This window comes from Molothrus aeneus, chromosome 12 (genome assembly GCF_037042795.1).
Source record: "Molothrus aeneus isolate 106 chromosome 12, BPBGC_Maene_1.0, whole genome shotgun sequence".
NCBI classification, from domain to species: Eukaryota; Metazoa; Chordata; class Aves; order Passeriformes; family Icteridae; genus Molothrus; species Molothrus aeneus.
This window is the reverse complement of record NC_089657.1, coordinates 194,516-219,524: the sequence shown is the minus strand read 5'-3', so window position 1 is coordinate 219,524 and position 25,009 is coordinate 194,516. Positions and strand designations below refer to the sequence as shown.

The following is a 25,009-nucleotide window of genomic DNA, read 5'->3' as shown; positions in this document are numbered from 1 at the left end:
CCAGAGCTGCTGTTGGAAAAATGAAATAGCCTTTATTTCCACCACCACACATTCCCTCCCCTTCCTCCTCCACACCCCGCCCACAACAGTTCTGTTTAAAATTTTTTAAAATTTTGCATTAAAATCATAGGTACGACACAGGGAATGCACCTCCACTTTAAAAACAAACACATTTTTCTTAAACAGTATTCAAGTCAGATCTAAGTTGGTGCTGGGACTGCATATTGTACAGTGACAGTACTAAATAACTACTTCAGAAAAGCAGCATTACTTATTTTTGCATTAAGGCTTAAGTATTCTTCCTGCTTTTCAAAAGTTCCTCAGGATGAGGAGAAACTGCTGAAATTCCCTCCGAATCCCCTAGCTGCTCTCTGTTCTTCAGTTTCATGAACTGCAAGTAATGGCAACTTCAAACACTAAATATGGAACTCTCATCCAATCTGTTCAGAAATGCACAATTGAAAAAAAAAATAAACAAGCGACACTGTATAAAGCACAAGGAAGCAAAAGCAGTGAAATGATTTGAAACCATTACAAGAACAATTTTTAAAAGTCCTAAAAATAGAATAAGTACAAAAATACATGCAACACTGGAGCACACTCAGCAACTTCTATGAAACATTCCATTTTATGAAAAAACTGATGAACTATTGCTCAAGAAAGAGAAACAATGTAGCCTACTTGCATGACAGCCTGGTTTGGTGCCTGGCATCACAGCTCTCAATAAACCCACGCCACTACATATGTGGCAGTTATGTTGAAAAAGTGATGGTGATATAGGTAAAGCTATTAATATTTGCATTAGGTTATTCCAGTTGCAACTTGTCTCTCATAGTTCATAACCTAAAATTCAGTGCATCGTCAATGACCCTCTTCTTCCATTTAATTTTCATTTATAAAAAATATCATATTCCGAAAGTCTCTAATTTTTTAAAGCCAGTGCCAAGTTTGATTCTACATTTTCTCTAAGATATGGTGAGTACAAATAGAGAATTTTAGCATATTTAAAGAAAACTAGTTATGTATTTACCTGTATTAAAAACTGACAGAAGACAAATAGCAGGCAGCCAGCCATTCATAAAGAAAATATTCAATATTAACATGGTCATAGTATTAATGAATTCCTAATGAGATAATGCTGCTTACAACTGGTTTTCCGTGAACAAAGTTTTCATGGTGTTACGCAGTGGACAGGCATATCATTTAAGCAGCAGCTAAATACTATAAAGAGATGGAGCCCTCTATTTACCCACCGGCCAGGAAGAAATCACAGAGCTTCATACACTCTTGAGATGGAGCGATCTCTCCAGTGGCAAGATACAACCATCACACTATGTTACCACGGTGCATTTCCTGCACGAGGAATTACAGATGTCACATATTTTATGTGCTTTAGATGTTAGAACAGCACCCAACCTCTACCAATATAGTATAAAGTTTTCCACTACAGGTTTCTCTTTCCAAGTATATTTGGAAGTGTTTTTAAAAAAATGCAGCATGTCAAATTCATACCTGGTACAGAAAACTAGAGTGAAAAATCTCTTGTTGGTTTTCACTGTGAAACTTAGGAAGTTTTTTGAAACTATTCCAAGATGTTAATTTCAGGACACTCACTAGGGCATTTAGTTAAAAAGAATGAAATTTCTTTTTTAAAAATGTACTTCTAAGTATGGAATCTCAAATCAACTTCTAAAACCAGAATTAAACTTATATTTTCTTCTTTTATAGGACTTCTTGAACTAAAAGTATTTTTAATATACATGTGTAATCTTAGCTCAATAGGTGAAAGAAAACTCCACACTAATATCTGAAAAGTGGCCTTATCTACAGATGTCTCTCAGCCCTTTTGCCCTTTATTATTTATTAAATCCCTTAATTACGTAACTACGAAAAATCACAGTAAAGTTCAAGGATACTAAACCAAATAATTTTAAACAGACAAAAGATTTTGCTTATTTTTTGACTGAAGTTTGCATAGTGAGGGAGATAAATTATTTTCTATGGCCATGAACACTTCCAGTTTGTGTTTATGAGCTGATTTAAACTTTTTAGCTGTTGAGCATCCAAGCTTCAGTGAATATGCATCTAGACATCACTTAATCACTTAATATCACTTTAAGTAGGTTTTGTGCTTTTTTTCTTTAAAGTGTGGGCACAAAATATAAAAACTGATTTAAGTTAACCCCTTTGCTGTAAATTCAGAATGGCGCATAAGTAAAACAGGTAACTTCAAACACTGTGGTGGATCTAAATTACAATTCCAATTAGGTGCAGAAGCTTTCCATGTTCCAAAAGGTCAATCTAATGATCAAATGACAATAAATTTTGTTGTATTAATTTTTTAAATAATTCATAATACAGCCAAGTTTCTCTATAGCTCATGTTGATGTTTCTGCTTACACTCTTAATATGGGGGCCACCAGAACAAAGTAGGGTGAACAAAACATGTTCCAGTTGGACTGTTTTCATGCTTGCCCCCAAGTGTAAAGCAGCACTTTTCTTTAAAGATCTTCTGTTCTGTTTATATTAATTGTAAACAGCAGGGACTCCCTAATAAGTTTTTAAGTTCAAAATCTCATATACCAACTGTTGTGATATCATCTGTCACTCACCTCAGCCACCTGCTGAGTCTCCACTACCTGCTGAGCCAGCACCTCCATATTGGTTGCCATGGTGAAACAAGACCATTAGAGAACCTGTTTGGAAAGATGCCAGCAACTTCCATCAGGCACAAATTTTGGCTTTTTTCTTAGTATTAAAGAAAGCTCTGCTATGACTTTTTGAAAATTTACAACTCTGCTTGAAATATCTGGCAAATAAGAGAAGGTGCCATTGACGTGTGTGTGCGCACATACATACGCACACATAAACATATATGGGACATGCATACTGTTCTAACTGCTGAGGTACAGTTATTCTTTTACTTTATTAAGCCTCTAATGTACTCTTTCCAGTCCCTTATTTAAGCTGTAGAGAAGAGATGTTAATTTCGTAAATGAGAAAGGACTAATTTCAAAGTCAAGTTCTAATGCAGCTTGCAGAATTCATAGATCTCAAAGGCACTTTCCTCAGCTCAGGCAGGAGAAACCTTGCCGGTAAACTGCTTCTACCCCACATGCTGAACCAGGGAGCAGCAAGCTCAGAATGCTGCTTGGCATTTAACTGAGTCCTTCCATCAAACCACCACGTTCATCCATATTCTTAAGAGTAATCTTACACAATAAGGGAAATAAACAGTTTCATCTAAAATGTATCTTCCATTATTTAGGCTATTTCTTTATTATAATGTGATACTATTTTCACAATGAGAACAAAATACTGCAGAATCATTTCATCCTATTCCAAGTAACTCCACCTTCAACTTTAGGGTTTAGAAAAAAATACAAAGAAACAATAAAAGACAAAGAAACAATAAAAAAAACACTTGCAATATATTTTTAATTATCATTATTATGGATGTATTTCTTTCAAGGTAAATTTAATTAAGATTTCCAATTAATGCATTCAGTTTTTAATTGTGACTTGCTAATTATAGGGCTTGACTTCAGATTCTGATTCAGGCGTCGGTAATAAAAAGGCATTTCTGAATGCTGGCTTGTTTGATGTTTCATTGGAAACCTGTGCTTAAAATTGCAAAGCAGTAATTTAATACAAAATTTAAAAATACAGCACACAATAGCAACACGGGGAGCAGAAAAACGCATGCATGTCTCCAGCACCCATTCAAATGTAACTTCTACAAAGCTAACATTGTTAAATGTGTCAAAATTCATTAAATTGAGTCACTTATATTGTGACAAATGTGAAAGTAATTTTGTATATGTCAAGTATAGATTATTTGTAACAATGGATAATCAAACTTCAGACATCCCCATGGAAATTGTATTTATGCTAGGTTCTCCTACAGCTTGTCATTATTTTATTGAAGTATTGACTTGATTAAGACTATGAACCATTTCCACCAAACTCAGCTTATGGATGGTTTCCTCAGTTGTTCAATGGTTCCTATTCAGTGTTTCCTCTTATTTTTTTTATGTTTAGCGAGAAGCATAATCATATGCTTATAATATGCTATTTTCTCAGCACTTTATTATGACAGAAGCCCTTCAGATAGAGATACTTTGTTCATAATAGTAGCTTTCCGAGCCACAAAACACAAGTGTTTGCAATAGAATGAGTCTGACAGATTTGATGTTGTTGGTGCTATCACCTAGGCTTTTTGTACTTTCGACCTTCACAAAAGAACCTTAAGCTGAGGCTATCTGATCAAATCCAGCTGAAGCACAGAGACCATTCACAGCCACACCAAGCTTCTTAATGGTGTCAACCCCCAGAAGGCAAAAAGGCAAAATCAGCTTCCTAGCAAATGCCCCGAGCAACAGTTTGTTAGGCAACCACAACAAAACCTCCCAAATCAACACAAGAGGTGAAATTTAAAAACTAGGAAGAGGCACCTGGAGCACCAGGAAATTATTTTCAGCATAACAGGGTGGCAGCCAGCTCAGTATACGCTGTCCAAAACACAGTGTAGAATCAGTAATCTTTCCCTAAGCTGCAGTGAAACCTCAGAAGCAAGTCATAAATTCCACTTGAGAGGTTCTAAGGGTATGGCCCTACTGACAAAACATGGCAAAAGTCCGAATTCAAACTTATTGAAATTTGTTCCTTTGCCTTAATGAAACGAGGTTCTTTAAGCTGTGAGCTCGACTCGGCTGCCATCGGCGGGGAGCGAGCCCGGCCCTGCCGGCAGTCTCCGGTCCATTGTCCCGGCGGCAGGACCCGGCCCACACCCGGACACCGCCGACCGAGCGGAACACCGCGAGCGGCGCCGGCAGCGCGCCGGGACTGCCGCGTCCCCATTGGCTACGCCGCGCGCGCCGCCCGCGCCCATTGGCTGCGCCGCGCCCCGTCCGCTGCTGAAGGGCCTTCGGCAGCTCCCCGCCGCGCGCCGCCGAGACACGCCCCCGGCCCGCCCCCAGGCCCGACCAATGACCTCACGACAGGCGCAGCACTCCCCCCGCAGATCACCCATTGGCCGAGCCACCCGCTTGTAATAGTGGCGGTAACGCCCCTCGAGCAGAGGGAAAGCCCCCCGGGGATTCACTGAGCACAAGATGGCGGCGCTGGCCACCCGCCAGAGCCCAGGCGGGGCTGCTGCCGCCGCCATTAGGCCCCTTCCCCTCCCCTCCGGTATAGCCTTGTGTCCGCCTAGAGGAGGCCCAGGCATGGCAGTGAGGAAGCGGCCGGTAAGATGGCGGCGGTTTCAGCCCCGTATGCAAAGTACCCGCCGCCCCCTCCCCTCCGCCCTCCCGGTGGCAAAGGTAAAAGGGTCGGGTTCAAGCCGCCGCCTCCGCCCGCTCAGACTCCATCTTCTGTCTCTCTGTGTGTCCCGCGCTCGTCATCGCCGCGACCATCGCCCTACACCCCTTGGACAGCAGACTTTGCTCACCGCGATCGTACCAGCTCCGACCTCAGCCGGCCCACGCTGCAACCAGCGGCTCCGGCACGGGACTGCCCCGCCGATCGACCCAGCACGCCACAATGGTCGTTTCCTCTCTCTCCAGGAGCTGTAGACCAGGCCAGACCACGGCCGGTGCTCGCTTACCAGACAAATACCGGAGCCGTGCAATCCCCCTCCCCTAAACCCACCGTCACCCCACCCCTCCCCTCGCGGGGGTGTCCAGAGTAGGGCCCTCTGCCGCCTCCCCGCGCCCCCTCCCTCGTCCTGGCCCCCACGAGACAAACCCAGCAGGCCGCTTCAATTTTAAAAAATATTTTTTTTACCTCAGGAATGGGCGCCAAAGGTGCAGTGGCGGTGACCCGACCGCGCCCGGGCAGGCCGGTGCCCAGCAGCGGCCCTCCCTCCCCCCGCGGGGGCTGCAAGGGGCTGTGGGGCCCGCGGAGGGGAGGGGGCCGGGACTGTGTTGGGGTCGGGCGTGTTTTGTTGTGTGTGCCGTGCCCTGTGACAGGTCAGAGTTCGTGACCCCACCGCCGCCGCCCGGTAGCGCGTCCCCGCTTCCTCTTCCAGCGCCAGCCCGGCCGCGGCCCCTCCATCCCCCGCGGGGCGGGGCCGGCGGCGGGGAGGGGCTATCGGGCTACCTGGGCCTCCCGAGCCTGCCGAGCCCTGCACTGCTCCGGCCGGGCCGCGGAAGTGCCGCTGGGAGCCTGGCCTCCGGGGCAGCGAGGGGAAGGTACGTTCACCGCCTTTGTCCCTTTCGCTCGGGAGGCTTCTCAGGAGCCGGAAGCCCGAGGTCGCGGGCTGGCGGTGGCTGTCCAGTGCGCTGATGGAATTGATGTTCCAGGTGTATCTTGGTTCTCGCTGAGGATGCAGTCAAAGGTGGGCTCACAATTGAGCAAGCTCTCACAAACGCCGCCGCCAGACTGTTTTTATTTAATTTTGTAAAGTCAATGTCATTGATTAGGGCTCTTATGGCAAAGTTGGCTGTAAGTGAGGTATGTTGTGCCTTCAAACACACAAATAGGCATGAAACAAGTTTGGGTGTAGCTGAGGTGGTTTAAGAGTTTACCACCTTTCAATGCTTGTCTTCTTACAGGCTATCAGATGTTCACTCCCTGTCATAACTAGCTATCCTTAACCTACTCGTATCAAAATGTTCTTAATGCTTCTAGTAGGTTTCCTTTGACTCTAATAATTTTTACAGAAGCTAATTTAAGGAGCAGTTAGATGAATAAGATAACACCTGAAAGAAAATATATGGAAGAGATAGCAGTTAAATGCAACAATCACAGAAACAAGAGGTGCTGTTAACTATTCAGTATGTATGCTGTCTTGGTTTTTTTTTAATTTTTCTTTGGAAGGTTGTAGTTTTTTCTTAGAACTGACTCCTTGGGGTAAGGGTATGATTAATGTACTAGACCTACAAGTTACAGCCTTACTTTCACAGACCAGGAATTAGTAAAGCATGTGATGTGCAGATATATTTGCAATACACAAATAAAGGAAAACTTTTCAAAAATGTCTTGGGTGTTTACTGCTGTAATGTTAAATACATGAAGAAATTTCAAATTCTCAAAATATGGACATGCATACATTTAGAAGCAGATATTTCTTTTAACTTCATAAAATGTATATCAAAGTGTGACCAAATGAAAGGAAAAATGGAAAATGCTAAAGCCAAATATGAATGGCTGCTTTCCCCCCTATGTGTTTCCTGATGGGCAAGCTGAGGAAAGGTTTAGAAGGCAGGAGGATTTGTCTCCTCCATCTTCCTTGTTTCTGCAACCTGGAGAAAACTTTGCAGCAGTTTTACTCTGAGCTCTGGTGGAGAGCAATCATACTTGCTGTACAGCTCCACCACGCATGCTAAGGTTGAGGAAAGCTGCATTAACATTGTGACAAATTTCACTGTGGTTTTTGCAACAATTTCAACGAAGTGTAGAACTACAGTGTATGCCCTGAACTTATTTAATAAGCAAGATTGTATTAGATAATGCTGAAATTTGCTAAATTTATATACACAGATATATAAAGGAGTGTCAGTAAAAACTGCTTTTTGGCCTTAGCTATGATTGGACAGAAATTAATAGAAGATCCCAGAGGTAAAAAACATCAAAGAACACTGAGATTACTCTACAAGTCAAGGTTAATAACTAGACTGGCAGCAAAGAAAATAATTATATTTATCTACCACACAGTGGTGAGCTGACTGTGGATTGCAGCCACACGATAACCCAGTCACTCACTTTCCCCTCCTTTTCTATAGCAGGATGGGGAGAAAATGACATGAAAAAGCTCATAGGTCAAAATAAAGACAGTGATCACTTAACAATTACTGTCGTGGGCAAAGCAGACTTGGGGGAAATGTATCTAACTACCAGTTAAAATGGATGTGGATGGTGAGAAAGCCAAAAATTAACATACCACCTTCTCTAGCCACCGCTTTCTGCCAAGTGTAGTTTCACTCCCTCTCCCATCCAGCCCTCAGGGTATGGGCGATTCCAGCCGGCACACATCAGCTCCTGCTTGCCCTTCTGCTCCTCACGGAGGGCTCCTGTCCTCATCCCGCAGGTCCTGCCGCGAGCGAGAGCTGCACCGAGGGCCGCCCCCCTGACGGGACAACGGGCTGCCCTCCTCAGGGCCGCTCCCCTGACGGGACAACGGGCTGCCCCCCTGACGGGACAACGGGCTGCCCTCCTCAGGGCCGCCCCCCTTGACGGGACAACGGGCTGCCCTCCTCAGGGCCGCTCCCCTTGACGGGACAACGGGCTGCCCTCCTCAGGGCCGCCCCCCTGACGGGACAACGGGCTGCCCTCCTCAGGGCCGCCCCCCTGACGGGACAACGGGCTGCCCTCCTCAGGGCCGCCCCCCTGACGGGACAACGGGCTGCCCTCCTCAGGGCTGCCTTCCTGGCGGAGCACGGGCTGGCCCGAGGAGGCCTCTCCTCAGGCCGCAGTTCCCGCCCGGAAAGAGTGAACTGCTCCCAGCCTTAGCTGAGAAAGGATTGTAGTGGTGTTCAGTTTCAAACGCACCTGCCGATAACAGGATTTTAGTGGTGGCCAGTTTCAAATGCACTTGCTGATAACAAGGACGTTTTAGCTCCTCCCATTAAACAGGATAGTTGCCTCAGAAGAAAAAATGAGGCAGCTACAAAGCTGCCATGCAAAAAGAGAAGGGAAAAGACCCTGTGGAAATTATTTCCTGCCCAGGAGAACAGACTAAATTCCCTACAGAACAGAGGTAAGATGTGCATACTTGCAGGGAGGGAAAGAGGCTCTAGGTGTGGAAGGAGAGGACCTCTACAGTGAACATGTGGGCTGCAAGAGGCCAAAGCTCTCTCTCTGGCCATGGTGGTGGCAGTAGAAGTACATAATGGACTGAGAGGGATTAAAACTCCGTGTGTGCCATGTAGTATAAAATATAAATAGGGTTTGAGGTTATTCATGTGGTTTGAATGTTTGGGATAGACGGTACTGTAGAGCTCGGTTGTTTGGGGTTTTTATTAAGTTCTCATTTCAGTTGCTTAAAATTTTCTGGGAACTTTCAAGGTAAATTGTCAGAGTAGAACCAATACTTAGTATAGGAGAAATCAACAATTACAATCAATCAATTACAAGTGACTGACAAAGTTTTAACAGAACTGTTTGGTCTTGTTAATACACATTCAATTTCAATCTCTCTTTTAAGTGTTAGCAGATGATTTTTAAAGTGTGAGTCCTCATGCCTTTCATTTGGGTTTGTGCGTTGCTGGGCAGTGTAGAAGGAAGCTGGTGACCTCCACCAAGTGGGAGGTTTGCCCTCATTTCTCCATGTTTGTCTCTGAGTAAAAGTGAGTTTGCTGTCTGCTGTAGGTTTTGTTGATTGCAGAAAAATATCACTACATAAAATCATTAAGGCTGGGGAAGACCTCCATGATCATCAAGTTTTACCTTTGACCTCATACCACAATTGCCTGGAGTCTAGAAACTTTCTTGTCAAAATTTGATGAAAAGTGGTGTCACAGTGTTACCAGGCTGAAGAATCACACTGCTTTTAATACACGGAAGCTTGTATGTTATGTTCCTAAGTTACTTGTGGAGTTAGACTAGTGTTTTTTCCCTTAATATTTAAAGGAATACTTTTTCCCCTCACTGAATATTGTCTCCTTCTTTCACCTTCCCAAACAGTTATATTCACTTAATGTTGCTACAGCCAACATAGTTTTTACTGCTTTTGTATCAAAGCAGCACGCAAATAGGAAAGCCTGTTTGGTATCCGCAGCTGTGTGGTAAAAGCAGCAGAGAACCAGCTCAGGAAGGGTAGCAGTCCAAGGTCTTGACCAGCAGTGCTTGTGTAAGTGGTATAGCCTCTTGCCATGTTGGTATTCTCCATCTCCAAATGACTTGTACTTTGATTTGAAAAAAAAATTAATAACTTTTAAGATTTAAGATTTTTAACTAGGCATATACCATAAAATAGGTCTAAATATTATTTGCAGATATTAACTAATAACCTTAATGTTTTTTAATAAATCAATTAATAAACAGAAGAATTCTGAAACAAGAAATGGGAGAAGCTTGATCCCAGGTGTTGGCTGAGCAGCTCATATATTGTGACTTAGTACTAAATTTTTTATCGTGTTTCTGAAGACACAGAACAAAATTTTGTTTTGAAGGAGTAATATTAGCATTAAATTAGTAAGAAAAAGCTATGTAAGTAAATGTCAGGTAGTAAACTGAGTATACACCCCTATTTTAATATGTTAGCATTTTCTAAAAGGTGATTACTGGGTAACTCTGAAATTAAAATTTCTGTCTCTGGTGCCTATTAGCTTTGCTCAAATTCAGTTAACAGTAGGACTGAAATTGTGAGGACGTTTTCTTTTTTTTCCTCTTTATGCTGCATTGAGACCATTTGTATCTGTGACTGAAGTCAAGAATGAAGTAAAGTAGGTGGGCTTTACAGAAGGTAAATCAGTGTGATTGAAACATGTCATCATACCAATTAGGTCTAAATCCTGTTTCTACCAGAAGGCCTCCAGTACCTTCTTCAGATTTGATGCTTTTTCTAATTTGTCAGAGAACTGTTTAATAGGCAAGTGTCTGTTAACAGTAACTGAAACTGCAAAGCTGGAATTAAAGAAGGTAATAATGGTGTAAAGGAAGGGCCCGTAGAACTGCAGTTATGTTTTGCTCCTTTATTTCTCTACATTACTTAAACCAATGTTTAATAGCACTGTATCTTATTTTTTACAACAAAATATTTTCATGTTCATTTCCTGCTTCTAACTGAAAGCTTCATACAACAGTCACTACATGTCAGCACCTAAATCTTCAGAATATTGTCATTCTGTAGTGAGTTTTGTTTTGTTTCAGACCATGGTTAGAGATCTTGCTCTGTATTCAATGTTGTCTTATTTTTCGTGTCGGTGCAAAACGTTTTCAAGGGGGGATAAACATTTACAGTGTATTGGTAGCAAGGCCATAGCTCTACATGAAACAAAGTTAACCTAGCTGTCCATCCATTAATTAAAGAATACAAAAGTTTTATTTTTCTCATTCTTGGTTTCTGTTTGCACATGACAATATATTCTTAATGGAATGGTCAAAGTCAGATGTATTAAAAAAACCCAAAATGAGCTTTTTATTTAGTGGTAGATGTGCATTTGTTTCTTTAAGCTTGTTTATCCTGGTGATAAACTGATCTACTTTACCATTTGGATATATATTATAGACCTTTAAAAATATGGAAAATTCTAAAAAAATTGTTAGGGTCAAAAATTCAGATCTTCATTAAGTTCCTTGAAGAACGGGAAAAATAAAAGCAATAAAAATTCCCACCAATATAATTTAATGTAAGTAAATTCTTGAGCATGTTATTTTTATATAAAGATATATTTTAATCATAGATGTCATTCTGTTCCTCAGTTAAATATTATGACTGAGGACAAAATCACTGTATTGCAATGATTAGAACATCACTTCTCAATCTTCTTTATAAAAACTCCCACCCAAAACATAAAAAACCCCACCGCAACAACAATAACCAAAACAACAAAACAAACAAAAAAAAAGACCAGAAAAAAAAAACAAACAAAAAAACCCCAAAACCACACCAAACCAAAACAACAACAAAAAAAATCCCACACAACAAAAAAACCGAACCCAAACCAAACCAAAAACCCTACCCCCAAACTCCAGAGATCTATATCCTCAGCTGGTGTAAAACACCACAGCAGTCTGACATAGGACAGGTGTGGCCACAGCAGTTCCAAATTACTCCAGCAGAGCAGGTTCAGACAAGTGCATTTCAGTCCACCCAGCATATTTCAAATGCTGTGCTGGTTATGTGGATCAACTTTTGATGACATTTTTCATAACAAGAACAGCAGAAACAGGAATTTTGAAAATAAAGATACAGTATTCAAATAGATGATAAAAATCTTAACACTACTAGGTAGATGTGTTAAATAAAAACTGTCTGTAGTTTAATAATAAATTAAAAATAACCTTTGGGTTTGAGTCTGAAGTATTTAGAGAGATATAATTCAGCATCTGGCTCTGTAGAGTTACTGGAGTGCATTTCAAAGTACTGCAGTGATATGAAACTAAACCTTTAACATAAATTCTATGGTGATTTGTGTAAAATTATAAATTGATAATAAGTAACTACGTTGGATCATAGTCAGTGAAGTGTTGGTAGACCAGGTAAATTGTGTTTTTCCCTCATTTTCTGTGGAAGCAATTTAGCATATGCAGGGCATAATTTCATGCTGATGCCTGTTAATGGACAACTAATAAGTCAGGTCACAGAACTCCTTAGAAACATGAAGAAAATTAGGCTGTAGTTCAATAAAAAATGATAAAGTGCTTTAAATGATCATTTGTTGTTTACTGCATTGTTTCTCATGTCACAGTAGACATCAAAACCAACCCAATGAGATACAATAGTGCTCTGGAATAAGTAAAACTGAGTCTGTTACTTACTGTAGTCAGTATTTCCAGGTCTTGATGTTAAACTTAGTTTACTGTGGGATCAGAAGAGAAGCTTATAGTACAGGCTGAACTTGCACAGACATAAAGATCACCATAAATAATCTCTTATCTTGGTATTTTCATTTGCAACAATGTGTATGTAAGAAGAAGGAAGAAAAAGAGCAAGCTGGAAACAGTTCAGATCCAGTGTGTGGGGCCAGTGGGCCTGAAATACACTGTTCAGTTTTGTAAGTCAGAAGAGTGTTGCTGGAAATGTATAGAAATCTGAGGATTTATTCCAAGTTCATTGAGTGAAAGCTGCTATAATATGGATGCTTCTTCCATGGCTTCAATCCACCTAAAAAGTAGAGGAAAGAAAAATGGTACATACAATTTTTTTTTTTTTTTTTTTGCATTTTAAGAAAAATAAGTACTTTAAGAACATAAAGCATTGAAGAAGACTGTATTTTCCATTCCAGCTCTAATGAGGAACAATAGTTCTGTGATTAAAGTGGGGAGCTGAGAACTGGGACACTTGCTTTCTAGTACAATCTTGACCAGTCATTTATTGTAAAATCTCAAAGTCAGTGCTGTCTTAGAATAGAAAAGATGAATCTGGCAAAGTATGATTTAAAGCAACAAAACCCCCTATAAATACTAATTTCTTTTTCTGTGTGTCTTGGGGTGCTGAGTTTTTATTACAAACCTTGTGACTATCTTATTATGTGAAAGCAGTAACATTAGAGTGGGAAATCCAAACAATTATTTGTGGATGAGAAAACTAAGAAATGGGTAAATTTAACATATAAATTGGAAGTTTTTCTACAGTAATCACTTTTGACAGACATCTATCTATGACTCTTGAGGCTCAGTCTCATCTTTACCTACAAAAGGGAGCAAATTCTCCTTCCTGAAGGAACTGAAAAGCACTAGGTAGGTTTTTAATGTCAGTCAGGCCAGTCACATGCAATCTGGCTTAATCAAAATTCTGAAAGCTGTTTGTTTCATCTGTTACAAAGGCGTTCTGAAGTGAAGGAGGGAAAAATCCCCACATAAGCTCACTGGCTAATGTGGAAGTCTATCCCCATACCTATGTGCTGAATTGTTATCCTCTGCTCGGAAGCTGTAAAAGAGGGTCTGCTTGTGGTAGAGATGAAAAACTGTATCCATGCTTCCTTCCTCCTTTTCTGGGGCAATGGTGAAACCCAACAAAGGCAAACTTTCTGTAGCAACTTTGTCCTGAAAGTGAAGAAGCGAATTGTAACAGTTTGAGGGCTCTTTCTGAAAAGCAAATGATACAACCCCTCTGTGACAGTTCTGCAAAAGCAGTAGTGTGGATGTTCTGCTGGACACATGGCTTTTAACCCAAACAGGAGCAGTGCCTGTGTACTGCACATGTTTTATCTACTCTGAGTCTTGAACACCAGCTCTCAAAGTCCACTTCTTCATGATCATCCACATGGCCATGAAGGTCAAATTAGCCATTCCTTTAGTGGCTGCCTTTGACATTATGGTCCAGGAGGCAAACTTGAGATTACTGAGAGTACAGCAGCAGTTCTGAAAGCCTGAGACTCACTTCCAGTTATGTTTCTTTCAATTGTTTTTATTTGCTGGCTGCAAGTAGTGGTTCTTTTGGTACCTTGTCATTTCTTTTCACAGCATGAGTGACTTTTTTAGAAATCTGCTCTTTCTCAAGCTGCACACATGCTTTCCAAAAGGCTGCTTGGAAATTTCCTAGTTAGTAATGAAATTAATCATTAATTTACTCCCGTGAATTTTGCTTGGCAGACACAGCTTTGTACGAGTCAAAGAAAACCATAAGCCTTCATGAAATTGCAGTTAAGCTGTTACTGATAGCTATAGTTTTTGGTCACTACATTTAGGTAGATTATATGTGTATGTTGCCTTTGCCTCTGCTTTTAGAAGGTAAATTGCAGCCTAGGAATGTAAAGTAACCCATTATTGCTTTTTTCCTATTGCTGAATGAGAAATAATCACTTTTAAGGTTAAAAGAGATAAGGCAATTGTGTTGGATACAGAATTTGATGCTAACGGTCTGAACTGCTGGCTTTGGCCATGAATCCTTTTGTGACTCAATCTCCTCATCTGCTTAAAGGGGATAACATCGCTTCATGTAAGCAGCACAGGGGTGATGGTGATTCAAGTTTAAATATCTGATGTTTGCAAAGTATTCTAAAGGCTTAAAGTACCAAGCATTGCTTTGACAGGTTTTTGCATTCTATATCCTTTATTTGAGCAAAATGAATTTTTATGGTTTTGCTCATGAAATCTATCAATTATAACCAAACTTTATATCACACTTCAAGTTCATCTGTATTACAGCTATTATATAATAAGAAAAGGGATAAAATACATAAAAATGATCTAGCTGATACCCAGCCTCCTTGACTGTAAGGAAGAGCTTGCAGGCCAACACAGGAAGGCATTGTTCTCACTTCTGCCTCCTGTCTTTCTCTGTTGGTGCTAGTTGGACAAGCATGTCTTATTTATATTCACCAAACTACAAGATCCTCCTCCCCAACCAAAATGGATCATAGTACTCTCCCTCTACAAAAATATGTGACAGTTACTAAATGCACCAGAGAACACCGAAGGATCTTGAAGTCTTTAGGTCTTTAGGTGTAAATATGTTTGTTAAGGTTCCCAGTGGTTGACAATTTATAATAGTATGAATAATAAGAAATCAAATAATGAAGGGCAGCATGTGACAGGTCCAGCTAGGACTGTGGCCAAGTCAGTCTGTTAGGACAAGGTCTCAGAAGCAGGTAGGTGGAAGAACTACCATTTATACCTTTCCCATTTACTGGTCTCCTGCCTGTAGGAAGCAAAGAAGGAGTCTCAGATAGAAAACTATTTCAAGACAGATTGCACAGTACCTCATTTGCTAGGTAGGTGTAGAGGACTTTGCCTTTGATAACAAACCAGCGTTTCTTCCAGTGTCTTTTGCCTCCCTTACATCTGCTGAGGTAACCACTGATGGTAGCTCCCTCTCCTGAGGCTGCCACCTGGAGCACGGTAGGAGAAATCAGGATTAGTAACAGTAAAGTTTTTTCCCCTCTTGATTATGCATGTTTGCATCACACAAACCACTAAGGAAACCTTAAAAGTATTGATACAGAAAAAAATATAAGCATGCTATTATGGTTCTTTTTAACTGTTCAATATTTATAGGTAAACTTAATTCTCAGTTACTCTAATGGAAAATATGCAGTTATTATTGAGGTCAGTAAGATTACAGTTGTTTTCTGAAAAGCCAAACTTGTCCCTTTTCCCACATGTGGTGGTTTTTGGGTGCTTTTCATATTTTAAAAGTACATGCTTCCAGAAGTGAATTAGAGTCTTGTAGCTGAACACTTTTAAGACGTAGGTATATATAGGGCCTTGCTATGTTTTTATATTAATTTATGTTAATCACTTTGGTAATGACTTGGTTTCATTTTTGAAATAATATTTCTGAGAAGACTTGCTCCTCTTATAGAAATATTTTGAGGTCTAAGGGCTTAATGTTCTTAAAAATCCAGGTTTTGAGTACATGGAACTATACACATGCACACATAGAATGCAGTGTACATCATTAGTTACAGCAGTAAACTATAGTAATATTGGATTTGGAAACAAAGGGCATAGATTCAAAAGCAGCTTTTGTAACACTGATACAAGAGATGACTGAGAATTAAAATAGCAGTGTTTTGCAGCAGAATAGAAATGTTCCAGGACATGGAGTAATGCTATTGTGAGATAGTCCATGTTAATAAAGATGTGCTGCTTCCCTGTGGATAGAAAGGTGATGCTTTTTTCCTCATGGGGTTGACATTCTGCCAGCTACTTCTTTTAGTATTCAATTTGTGTGTTTGTATTACATGCTTGTATCTTTGGCACAGTTTCATGAACAAACCTCAAGAAATTCCAGTGTCTCGACTGCACAATGAGTTCAGCAAAATGTTTGCACCCTAGTCTCTTTAATACAATGATAAATGCCTGCAGAAATGGGAGTACCTTACTGTACTCAAGTTCAGTCGGCAGTTTAGCTACCTAGAATCAATCATCAACATGATTGGCACCTTGTTCCTGGAAAGAATACTAACACAATTGGGGAAATCATGTCCCCATTGAAATTGGTGGGAATTTTGTTTACATTGGTGAAGTCAAGATTTTACCCATTTGATTTGAAATAGTTTTGTTTGAGCTGGAGGGGAAGTGCCTGGTGAAACATGTATGCTCTTGAATTGACTGCCAAGGACTATTCACTAAGCCTATTTCCTAAGTAAGTGTTATTTTATTGCTCTTGAAATCAAAGTAAGATTTCAGAAGTAAGGGCCTTCTTAAGAAAGGTAACTGATGAACAGTATATCGTGCTCTGTTGATCTCCCCTCTTGTTCTGTCTAGTACCTTGAAAGCATTTTAGTATTTTCAAGACTTCATAGGCTGATGAACAAATTAAAGTACCATACTCTCCCACTCTCTCAGTGGGCTCAAGACACTTCTGTGGTATCTCCAGAGCTAAGAGTATTTTTGTGAACACTACTGTGAAAAGCAAAACAAAAGAAATTGCATGATGAAAGTAAACCAAGGCATGTGCTGAGCCCACTGCACACAGTATAATTCAAAAACAGCTCCTGAAATATGAGCACACAGTTTTCTATAGTTCCTTGCCTTTCTCAGGCAGCTTGGTTCCTACCTCCATGAGAGCTGAAGGGATTTTCTTCTGTTTCTTAAAAGATGAATAATGAATATTGTGGAAAACAGAGGAGAAAGCACTGCTTGAACACCTAGATGAAGCTGGAGGGAAGCTCACACTTAGTGGCCGCTCTGCAAGATTAAGAAAATTCAGAAAGGGAAGGGGGAAATGGATAAGTTGGTATATATCAGGCTAGGGTAGAGACATGTTACACTAATATAAATAACTACGGAACATGCAATGCATCCTTTATACACAGTTTTTATTTTAGCCTTTCTTTCAAATCACCTTTTTAAGTCTGATGAGTGGGTTCCATGGCACCCTCAGTTAATGGTACTAACCTAAAGTTTCTTGAAAAGGCCTGCAAGAAAGCTGACAAAGCTCAAAACACAGCTTGTTTTCTTCTTGTTTAAAATAAGCATTAAGCAAATGGTTTTGACATCTTTCTCCTTTATGTTGTGTAACACCTTTCCAGGATAGATTCACTAATGCAACATTCTTTCTGTATGAACCATTCATTCTCTTTGAATTGTACATAGGAGACAGTTATTCTGTATCTGAAAATTTCCATTAGGCCCATGTGTCCGAGTTCATATCTTCATGATTTCACTTCTGGCAACACATTATTTGAATGCTCTTAGTAAAGCATAGCATTAGTTTAGCACAAATCAGAGTTACTGTTTCTGGACACATGTGGGAACTCAGCACATCACTCCAGATGTCCAGAGTTACCGAGAGAACCCTTGGGGGGGCTCAGAAATCCTGGAATGTTGCCAGGAGCATCTGGTGGCTTGACTTCGATCCCTCTAGGGATGTGCCACCTGTTTGAGGACATGAGAGTCACTTGGGAGTGAATGGTGCAGGAATGATGTATTTACAGGGTGAAATATAGATTTTAGGCGTTTGGTACAGGGGGGTTATGGAGACAAGATGGAGGGATCAGGGCGTGTCTTGTCCTTCTTTCTTCTTCTTGTCATCCATTTTCTGTGGTAATGTTGGCACTTGGGGATTGGTTCATGGTGAAGTTGTACTTGCTAATATGGGTGAAAGGTATTGGGAAATAAAGGTAAATATGATATACGTAGTTTTTAGTATAAAAAGACACGACCACCCCGTGGATGGTCAGAGTGCCCTTGGCTGCCTTGCAGGTCAGACCTCTGCTGGGCAGAAAGAAAATTCTGTAGATAAGAAATAATAAACAATCTGAAGACCGAAAAACTGAAGAGTCCAGACTCGTCCTTTGAAACGCGGGCTGCCCCAGAACCATCCTATGCGTGTCTGGGCAGAGACAGACAGCCAACCGGACAGATACACATTGGCTTGGGGATGCTTTTTTTGGCTGTTGTGACAGCATCTGTTTATATGTTTTCTTGGCTAGCATGAATTTCTTTAATCAGAAGGGAAAAACGAAGCTTCATCTGTCCATGCCTTTTTTTCCTGGCAATGTAGTAAGCTTACTTTTAGAGACTGTCTACATGAGTAGTTGTGCAAGAAAATTATTTCCTGTTCACTCTCTGTTCATATATCTGTAACCCCTCTCCCCCTTTTGTCTTTTATTTGGATGTGTACTTAAGTCAGAAGAGACTTATATAGTAGGATAATAATACAAAGTTCTAGATAGGCAGTAGCTCTTGTGCTTTGAATTCACACTTTCATCTGTAACTAGATAAACTTGCCTTGTAGAGCAGCTCTTAGTAACTCTGCACTTAGCCTTAGTATTTCTTTTTGTAAAAGCAACAACATGGATGAGGACAGTGAAGGACCACAAAGACATGTTTTATTTTAGTGGATAATTAATTAGAAATGACAGGGAATAGTTATCACCTATAATTACATCAATTACAACAATCTAGTCCAATTGCTTGACCAATTAAGGGTTGCCCAAACATTAGAACATGTTATTAAGGGCATTGTTTAAATGTCTCTTAAACACTGACAGGCAGGGGGTATAGACCACCTCTCTAGAAAGCCTGTTCCAATGTTTGGCCACCCTCTGGTAAACTAAAGGTTTCCTCATATCAAGTCACAGCCTTCCCTGCTGAAGTGCTGAACCTTTCTCCTGTGTCTTGTCACTGGAGCAGAGGGAGAAGAGATCAGCACCACTGTTTCCTGTCTCCTCCTCAGGAAGCTTCCGAGAGCACCTTCCAGACTCCTTATCTTCAAAGGAGGCAAACTCAGTCCTCAGCTGCTCCTCGTAGGACATTGTTTTTATCATTATTCTGGTTTATCCAAAGGCTAGGGGAGGTCTCAGAGAACTGGCTTATAATCATAGAACCCCGGAATGTTTTGAGTTGGAAGAGACCTTAAACTTCATCTTGTTCCATCCCCTGCCATGCACAGGGATGCCTTTCACTAGACCAGGTGGCTCCAAGGTCGGTCAACCAGGCCTGGAACACTTCCAAGGGACAGGACAGCTGCAGCTTCTCCAGAAAACCTGTGCCAGTGCCTCATCACCCTCTGAGCAAGAATTTCTTCTGTAGAGCTAACCTAAGTTTCCTCTGTTCCAGTCTGAAAAAACAGTTTGCTAAACTTGATTTTATGGCTCACTAAGCAGTTTTAGCTGCTATAGAGCCTGGTCTCCCAGAACCTCAGTACACATGCCTCAAACTTGAAATGAGGAGTACTATTTAACAAAACACAATATAGAAGGCAAGTCCTAAATCATCCCCATTATACAAGCAGGAAATAGATTTGTCAGTTTTGTAAGAAGGAAGGAATCTTACCTCTTTTCTTAAGTTCCACATAGCAGCTATCACAGACTTTTGCTGCTTGATCTTTGAGGTACTTCATAGGGTACTTGTTTCTTGAACAATTTCGACATACAATCTGTTTCAGCAAGAGGAGAGGCACATAAATACAATATAAGTTTATAGATATGCACATAGAAAACAAATCCCCTGAGCTGGCTGCGAGAGGAAGTTGGATAGTGGACCAGACATGACTCTCTCCTGAATCTGTGGCAGTCAGGAAACGCCTGCTGATTGAAATGTGATTGCTGTAGCTTTACACTGCTGTAAGCCAAGCAGAATTGGTCAGTGTATTTGGTTGCACACCATTGCTGTGTCCTTCTCTCCAGGAATTTACCCCTTCCCACCACTGAATCACAGAAAGACCACTTTAATATGACTTCTGTTTTCGTAGCTTTGTAACTAACATTGTTTTCTTAAACAAGTTTGTCTGTTCCTCCAAACCCTGTGTATGTACAGATTGATTTTCTCAGTGGAATTAGGAAAAAAGATTAAGTTAAACGCTTTTTTATCCTATCAAAAATTGCTGTTGGTTTTATTAGAATAAATTTTAAAATCAGGTTAAAAGACAGCAGTGGTTTAAAACAGGACTGCAGTTTTATGTATACAGGCAAATCTCTTTAGTCAGAGGTCAAGGGATCAAACCAGGAAAGCTTATAGGTCCCCTGAGCTTTAGGGCAAAAGGCAACAGCTCTTTGGAGCACAGAGGAAACATTCCCTTTAGTCACTGATCAAACCATGCTCTGCTGCTGAGTTTCTTCACTTTCCTTGGAAGATCATTTTGCCAGCTGTTATTAGGGACAGGACATGGAGTAGCTGTGCTACTGCTCTGGTCCAGAACAGAGCCTGTATTTTTAGTCTATTTCTTCACTGTCTCTAGAGCTAGCTGTGTGTTAGATAAAAGGGCTGCACTCAACAACACTTATCCTGTCAGTCTTTAACAACTAGCCTTTAGGAGGTAATTTGACCTCAAGGAAAAGTTACTGTTATTCCTTCTAGTAACAGTAGAAACCTAACTAGCTAATTTAGCAAAGCGCTCACTGATTCTGTTAGAAGTCGAATTGTCATCTTGATGTTGCTACAAATATTCAGATTAAAGCAGCAGCCGCCAGTGTCCTAGAGGTGTGAATAAAACCCCTTTGAGAAGCTCGCCCAGCTCTTACCTTCCCGCAGGCATGGCAATGATGTCGCCTCAAAGTGAGGGTAAAGTCACAGCCACAGTTCATGCACATCATGACATGGGACACGGGCACCAGTGTAGGAGGCCTCTCACCCAAGGGTATTCCAAGCCTTTCCCTTAGCTTAAAATCAAAGAAGAATAAATGAAGAAGCATCCACACTTCCTAAGTCCGCTTAGCCCTGTTGCATTACATACAATTCTCTCAGTCTACCTTCATCTACTAAGATCCCCAAATTTTCTCATTCTTAATGCACTTCTATAAGTGACATACAGCTGCTTCAGCATTGAAAGATTAGCACACACTGCTGTTAAAGCCAGAGTCACAAAAAGTAAAAATCCACATAAATCTATTTTTGGTCAGGCCCTGACACTCTTCCACATCAGAAAATTATCTGACTAATTGCATATGAAAATTGCAGGTAGGAACACGACTTAAAAGCATCTTTTTGTTAGCAGCTTTTGAAATGATATCCAAAAAAAGCTCTACAACCTTAAATCGAAAAAGCCCCTGAGCTCTTTGTCATTACACCTTGGGACAGCTGTGTGATAAGGGAAGGGAGGATAAAGAAAACAGTAGACCCAAAGATGAATTTACCCCACTCCAAATCTGATCCATGCTTTCTGGTTGATCTCAATATGTGTAAGCAGTTTTAGAAAATGTATTTGCTGTTCCTAGTTCTTGAAATTCATCACATGGCAGTGATGTTCAGGTGCCTTTGCTCCAAGCCCAGGGAGCCACGATCAGTGTGGAACTGAAGGCAAGATAACAAGGTGTGCTACTTCAGGTTCAGCACCAAAGTATTATGAGTGCCCCATTGTGATTTCACAACTGCTCAGCATTTGGCACATGTAGGACAAATTCTGTGCTTTTGAAGGATTGTTTCCGATATGGAAATTAGACTTCTGCCAACACACAGGATCTAAACACAGACAAATCAAATTCCTCCAAATCAAATTCCTCCAAGTTTCTCCATGCACACATTCAAGCTTATACCAGAGGCAGAGATGCAAAACAAATTATTGTTTCATTTGTTGAAAAAGGATTTGGTTTAGATTAAACTGACTAATTTCAAATGTTTTTTCTGTTAAATATTTGAAAGTAGATTCAAATACAGGCCAGAAAAAAAAAATCCGATTTGTTTTTGAATTAATTTTTTACTTACTGAGGTCTTAAAAATTAATTTACAGAATGGTTGAATTTGGAAAGGAACTCTGAAGGTCACTTGGTTCAACCACTCTGCTCAGGCAAAGCCACATAGTGGCAGTTGGCAAGAACTGTGTATGGGTGTCTCCTGAACATCTCCAAGGATGGAGACTCCACAACCTCCTCAGGCAACCCTGGGTGCCAATGCTCAGTCACCCTGAGGGTGAAAAAGTGTTTGCTGCTGTTTGAAGAAGTTTCCTGTGTTTCAGTTTGTGGCCACTGCCTCTAGTCCTGTCACTGGACACCACTGAGAAGAACCCAGTTTCTTATTCTTTGTGCCCTCCAGGTATTCATACAGTAGATGATCCCTGAGCCTTCTCTTCTCGTGGCTGAACAGTCCCAGCTTTCTCAGCCTTTTCTCCTATCTGAGGTCTCCAGTCCCTTATCAGCTTTGCTGCCCTTTCTTGACTCTTCCCAAGGTTTCCATGTGTCATACTGAGGAGCCCAGCATTGGACACAGCACTCCAGATGTGGCCTCACCAGCACTCTTTTGTATTTATGGGGCTCTATGTAATCTAAAATAGCTTTTTAAATTTTTATCAGATGCAGGTTTTGCCTCCTTAACTGGGAGTAGAATAACTGAAAATAATGAGATAATATGCATAATTGCACTGGTATAATTTCAATATTGCTGGTGGGGTTTGCACTGATAGTGACTTTATTGTGTATATGATATTAGTGTAATTAATGGTTTTGTTTTTTTTTAATCTATGAAGTTTGTAGCTATTTTTAATAAATCCAAAATAACTACTTGTTTGTTGTTTAGGACAAAACAATCTTCCTCCAGAAGAATTAAGCAAAGGCCACAGAGTATGGAGTGTGATTAATATTTCAGAGGTGGTCCATGAGCTGTGATGAGTTTCACTGTTCAAGCTCGGAATGCTTATTTAAATGAAAATAGAATGTATGGCTACTAGGAACTCCATATTGCACAACCCTCCTCCTTTCGTGTCTCTGTCTTTCTCTCCCTTCCCTTTTCAAGCATTGAAAGATTTGGCCTCCTTTTACCTCCACGCTACTGTGGAAAGTCGAAGTCTTGTGAGCTTTGCAGTCATCTGGGATGTGTTTGGTGATGCAGCTGTACCAGTCATCCCTTTCTGAGCAAGAGCTGGGGAATGAAATACAGCAGAGCAGTCAATGCCATGTACAGCAGGGACTGAAACAAACTGATCAGAGGAGAAAAGTTTCACTTCATGAATGTTTGCTTTTCCCCACTACTGCACCGAACTTGTAATTTTCTGACCAGGAACAAAATTGACTGTTGGACATATTCAGAGTGATGATTAGTGTAGCTCCATGCTTAGGACTGTGACTGAGAAGGAACCAAATACCCAGAAATTTTTTCAAAGTAGTCTCTGGCTTTGCTATAAGCTGCTCAATCCTGGATCACACAGGACAATATGAAGGGGCTCTTTTTGTCCTGTCTTTTTGTCCTTGTCTGCCCTATCTTTTAGGCACTCTAGTGCATAGAGTGTTGGCATATAGGGGTTGCTCAAAACAAGCGTGTTTATGCTCATCTCTACAGTGGGCTGCTTAGGTGAATTGCATATTGGGAAATGCAGAAGTGTACTGCCCACGGTAGAGGTGTGAATGATTCATTTTCCTTTAGCTTCTTCACAGACAGCCTCCAGTCTCCTGGAACAGAAGAAGCCAGGATAGCAATTATTGAAGGAACCTGGGTGTTCCCTGGGGTTGCAGTTACCCGTGGAGGCCAGTAATTCTCCAGACTGGCCCCTAGATGCCCCCTGTGGACAAGGCAAACCAGCGAGCACTTCGCATTTGCCTGCTAGTCCAGCTATCCCCAAAAACCAGCAGGGTGAGTTCCTGTTATTTCACAGATGCATTTGCTGTGTTACAGCTGTGAGGCATCCTGCCTGTTTCAGCTGGTTTTTTCTGCTGTGATTTCAAACTGTGCACTTCCTGTTCATCTGAAACTCTGAAGCTCTAGCGGTTTCTAGCCTGTCACTGGAGAGAATGCAACTCAGTGTGGTCTCCCCTTTCCAGATCATACCAGCCACTCACATTAAAGCTACCCACTAGACTTTGTTGTAAAAACTAGCAGTGGCATCATTGCCAGCTGCTGTTCAGCTGTGATTTCCTCACACTGTCCTCATGAAGACCACCAAACAAGACATCTGAGAACAATTTGTGTTTTGTGGTCTTAAAAAAAAAAAAAAAGGAGCACAAAAAGAGAGGAAATGCCAGATTTTCTTGACGATCTTTGATTTGGCATCCCTCTGCACTATAAGCATAAGCCCTTGTCTGACGAACATCAGCCTGTGCAAAATTCAACAAGCCTGGAGCAGAAACTCTGAGCTAGTGTGTGTACTACAAATGGGGTAGCTTCCTCTGGAAGCCAAGGAGCTAAGTTACAGGAGATCACCTCTGTCAAGAGTCACACTACTAATCATAGAATTCCAGAATGGTTTGGGTTGGAAGAGACCTTAAAGATCATCTCATGCCATGGGCAGGGACACCTTTCCCTAGACCAGGTTGCTCAGAGCTCTATTTAGCCTAGTCACTCCTTATTACTACCAAAGTTACCACCTGTCAAATTACACTTTCTAAGAAATCTGAAGATGTCTGTATCTTCCAGACAAATCATGTTCACTGCCTAGAAAACACTAAAAGAAGTCCTGATTTTCCTGATTTAAACATTTGTCTTGCTAATTCTTTAATGGAAATTCTCTTCACTTGAGAATTAAGATATGATTAAAAAACCCAAAAGAAACACAAAGGAAATCATGGCCCATATAGTGTTGGAAATT

At 41.0% G+C, this 25,009-nt stretch overlaps 2 protein-coding genes and 1 long non-coding RNA gene across 5 annotated transcripts in view; 1 reads left to right on the top strand and 2 right to left on the bottom strand.

Moving 5' to 3' along the window:
- The window catches only part of NR2C2 (nuclear receptor subfamily 2 group C member 2), a 38,655-nt gene extending 31,921 nt beyond the window's left edge, over window positions 1-6,734 (bottom strand). For 2 of the 3 annotated variants that reach the window (XM_066558399.1, XM_066558401.1), the window contains exons 1-2: window positions 2,613-2,696; window positions 1,254-1,353 (exon numbers count right to left, since the gene is read on the bottom strand). The gene's annotated coding sequence lies outside the window, so the exon portion shown is untranslated. Of the gene's footprint in view, window positions 1-1,253; window positions 1,354-2,612; window positions 2,697-5,784 lie in introns of those variants that run through there. The other variant, XM_066558400.1, reaches the window with a different exon arrangement.
- Window positions 5,105-6,979, top strand: LOC136561884 (uncharacterized). The gene is made up of 2 exons (XR_010784422.1): window positions 5,105-5,246; window positions 5,439-6,979. It is a non-coding gene; the product is annotated as an uncharacterized lncRNA (long non-coding RNA).
- Window positions 6,980-11,898: 4,919 nt separating this feature from the next.
- FGD5 (FYVE, RhoGEF and PH domain containing 5) overlaps window positions 11,899-25,009 on the bottom strand; it is a 76,602-nt gene continuing 63,491 nt past the window's right edge. Inside the window, exons 15-21 of the mRNA XM_066558270.1 lie at window positions 23,250-23,349; window positions 21,021-21,158; window positions 19,834-19,936; window positions 17,111-17,241; window positions 15,309-15,437; window positions 13,502-13,650; window positions 11,899-12,769 (exon numbers count right to left, since the gene is read on the bottom strand). Of these exons, the coding sequence (XP_066414367.1) occupies window positions 12,733-12,769; window positions 13,502-13,650; window positions 15,309-15,437; window positions 17,111-17,241; window positions 19,834-19,936; window positions 21,021-21,158; window positions 23,250-23,349 (787 nt within the window). The 3' untranslated portion in view covers window positions 11,899-12,732. The remainder of the gene's footprint in view (window positions 12,770-13,501; window positions 13,651-15,308; window positions 15,438-17,110; window positions 17,242-19,833; window positions 19,937-21,020; window positions 21,159-23,249; window positions 23,350-25,009) is intronic.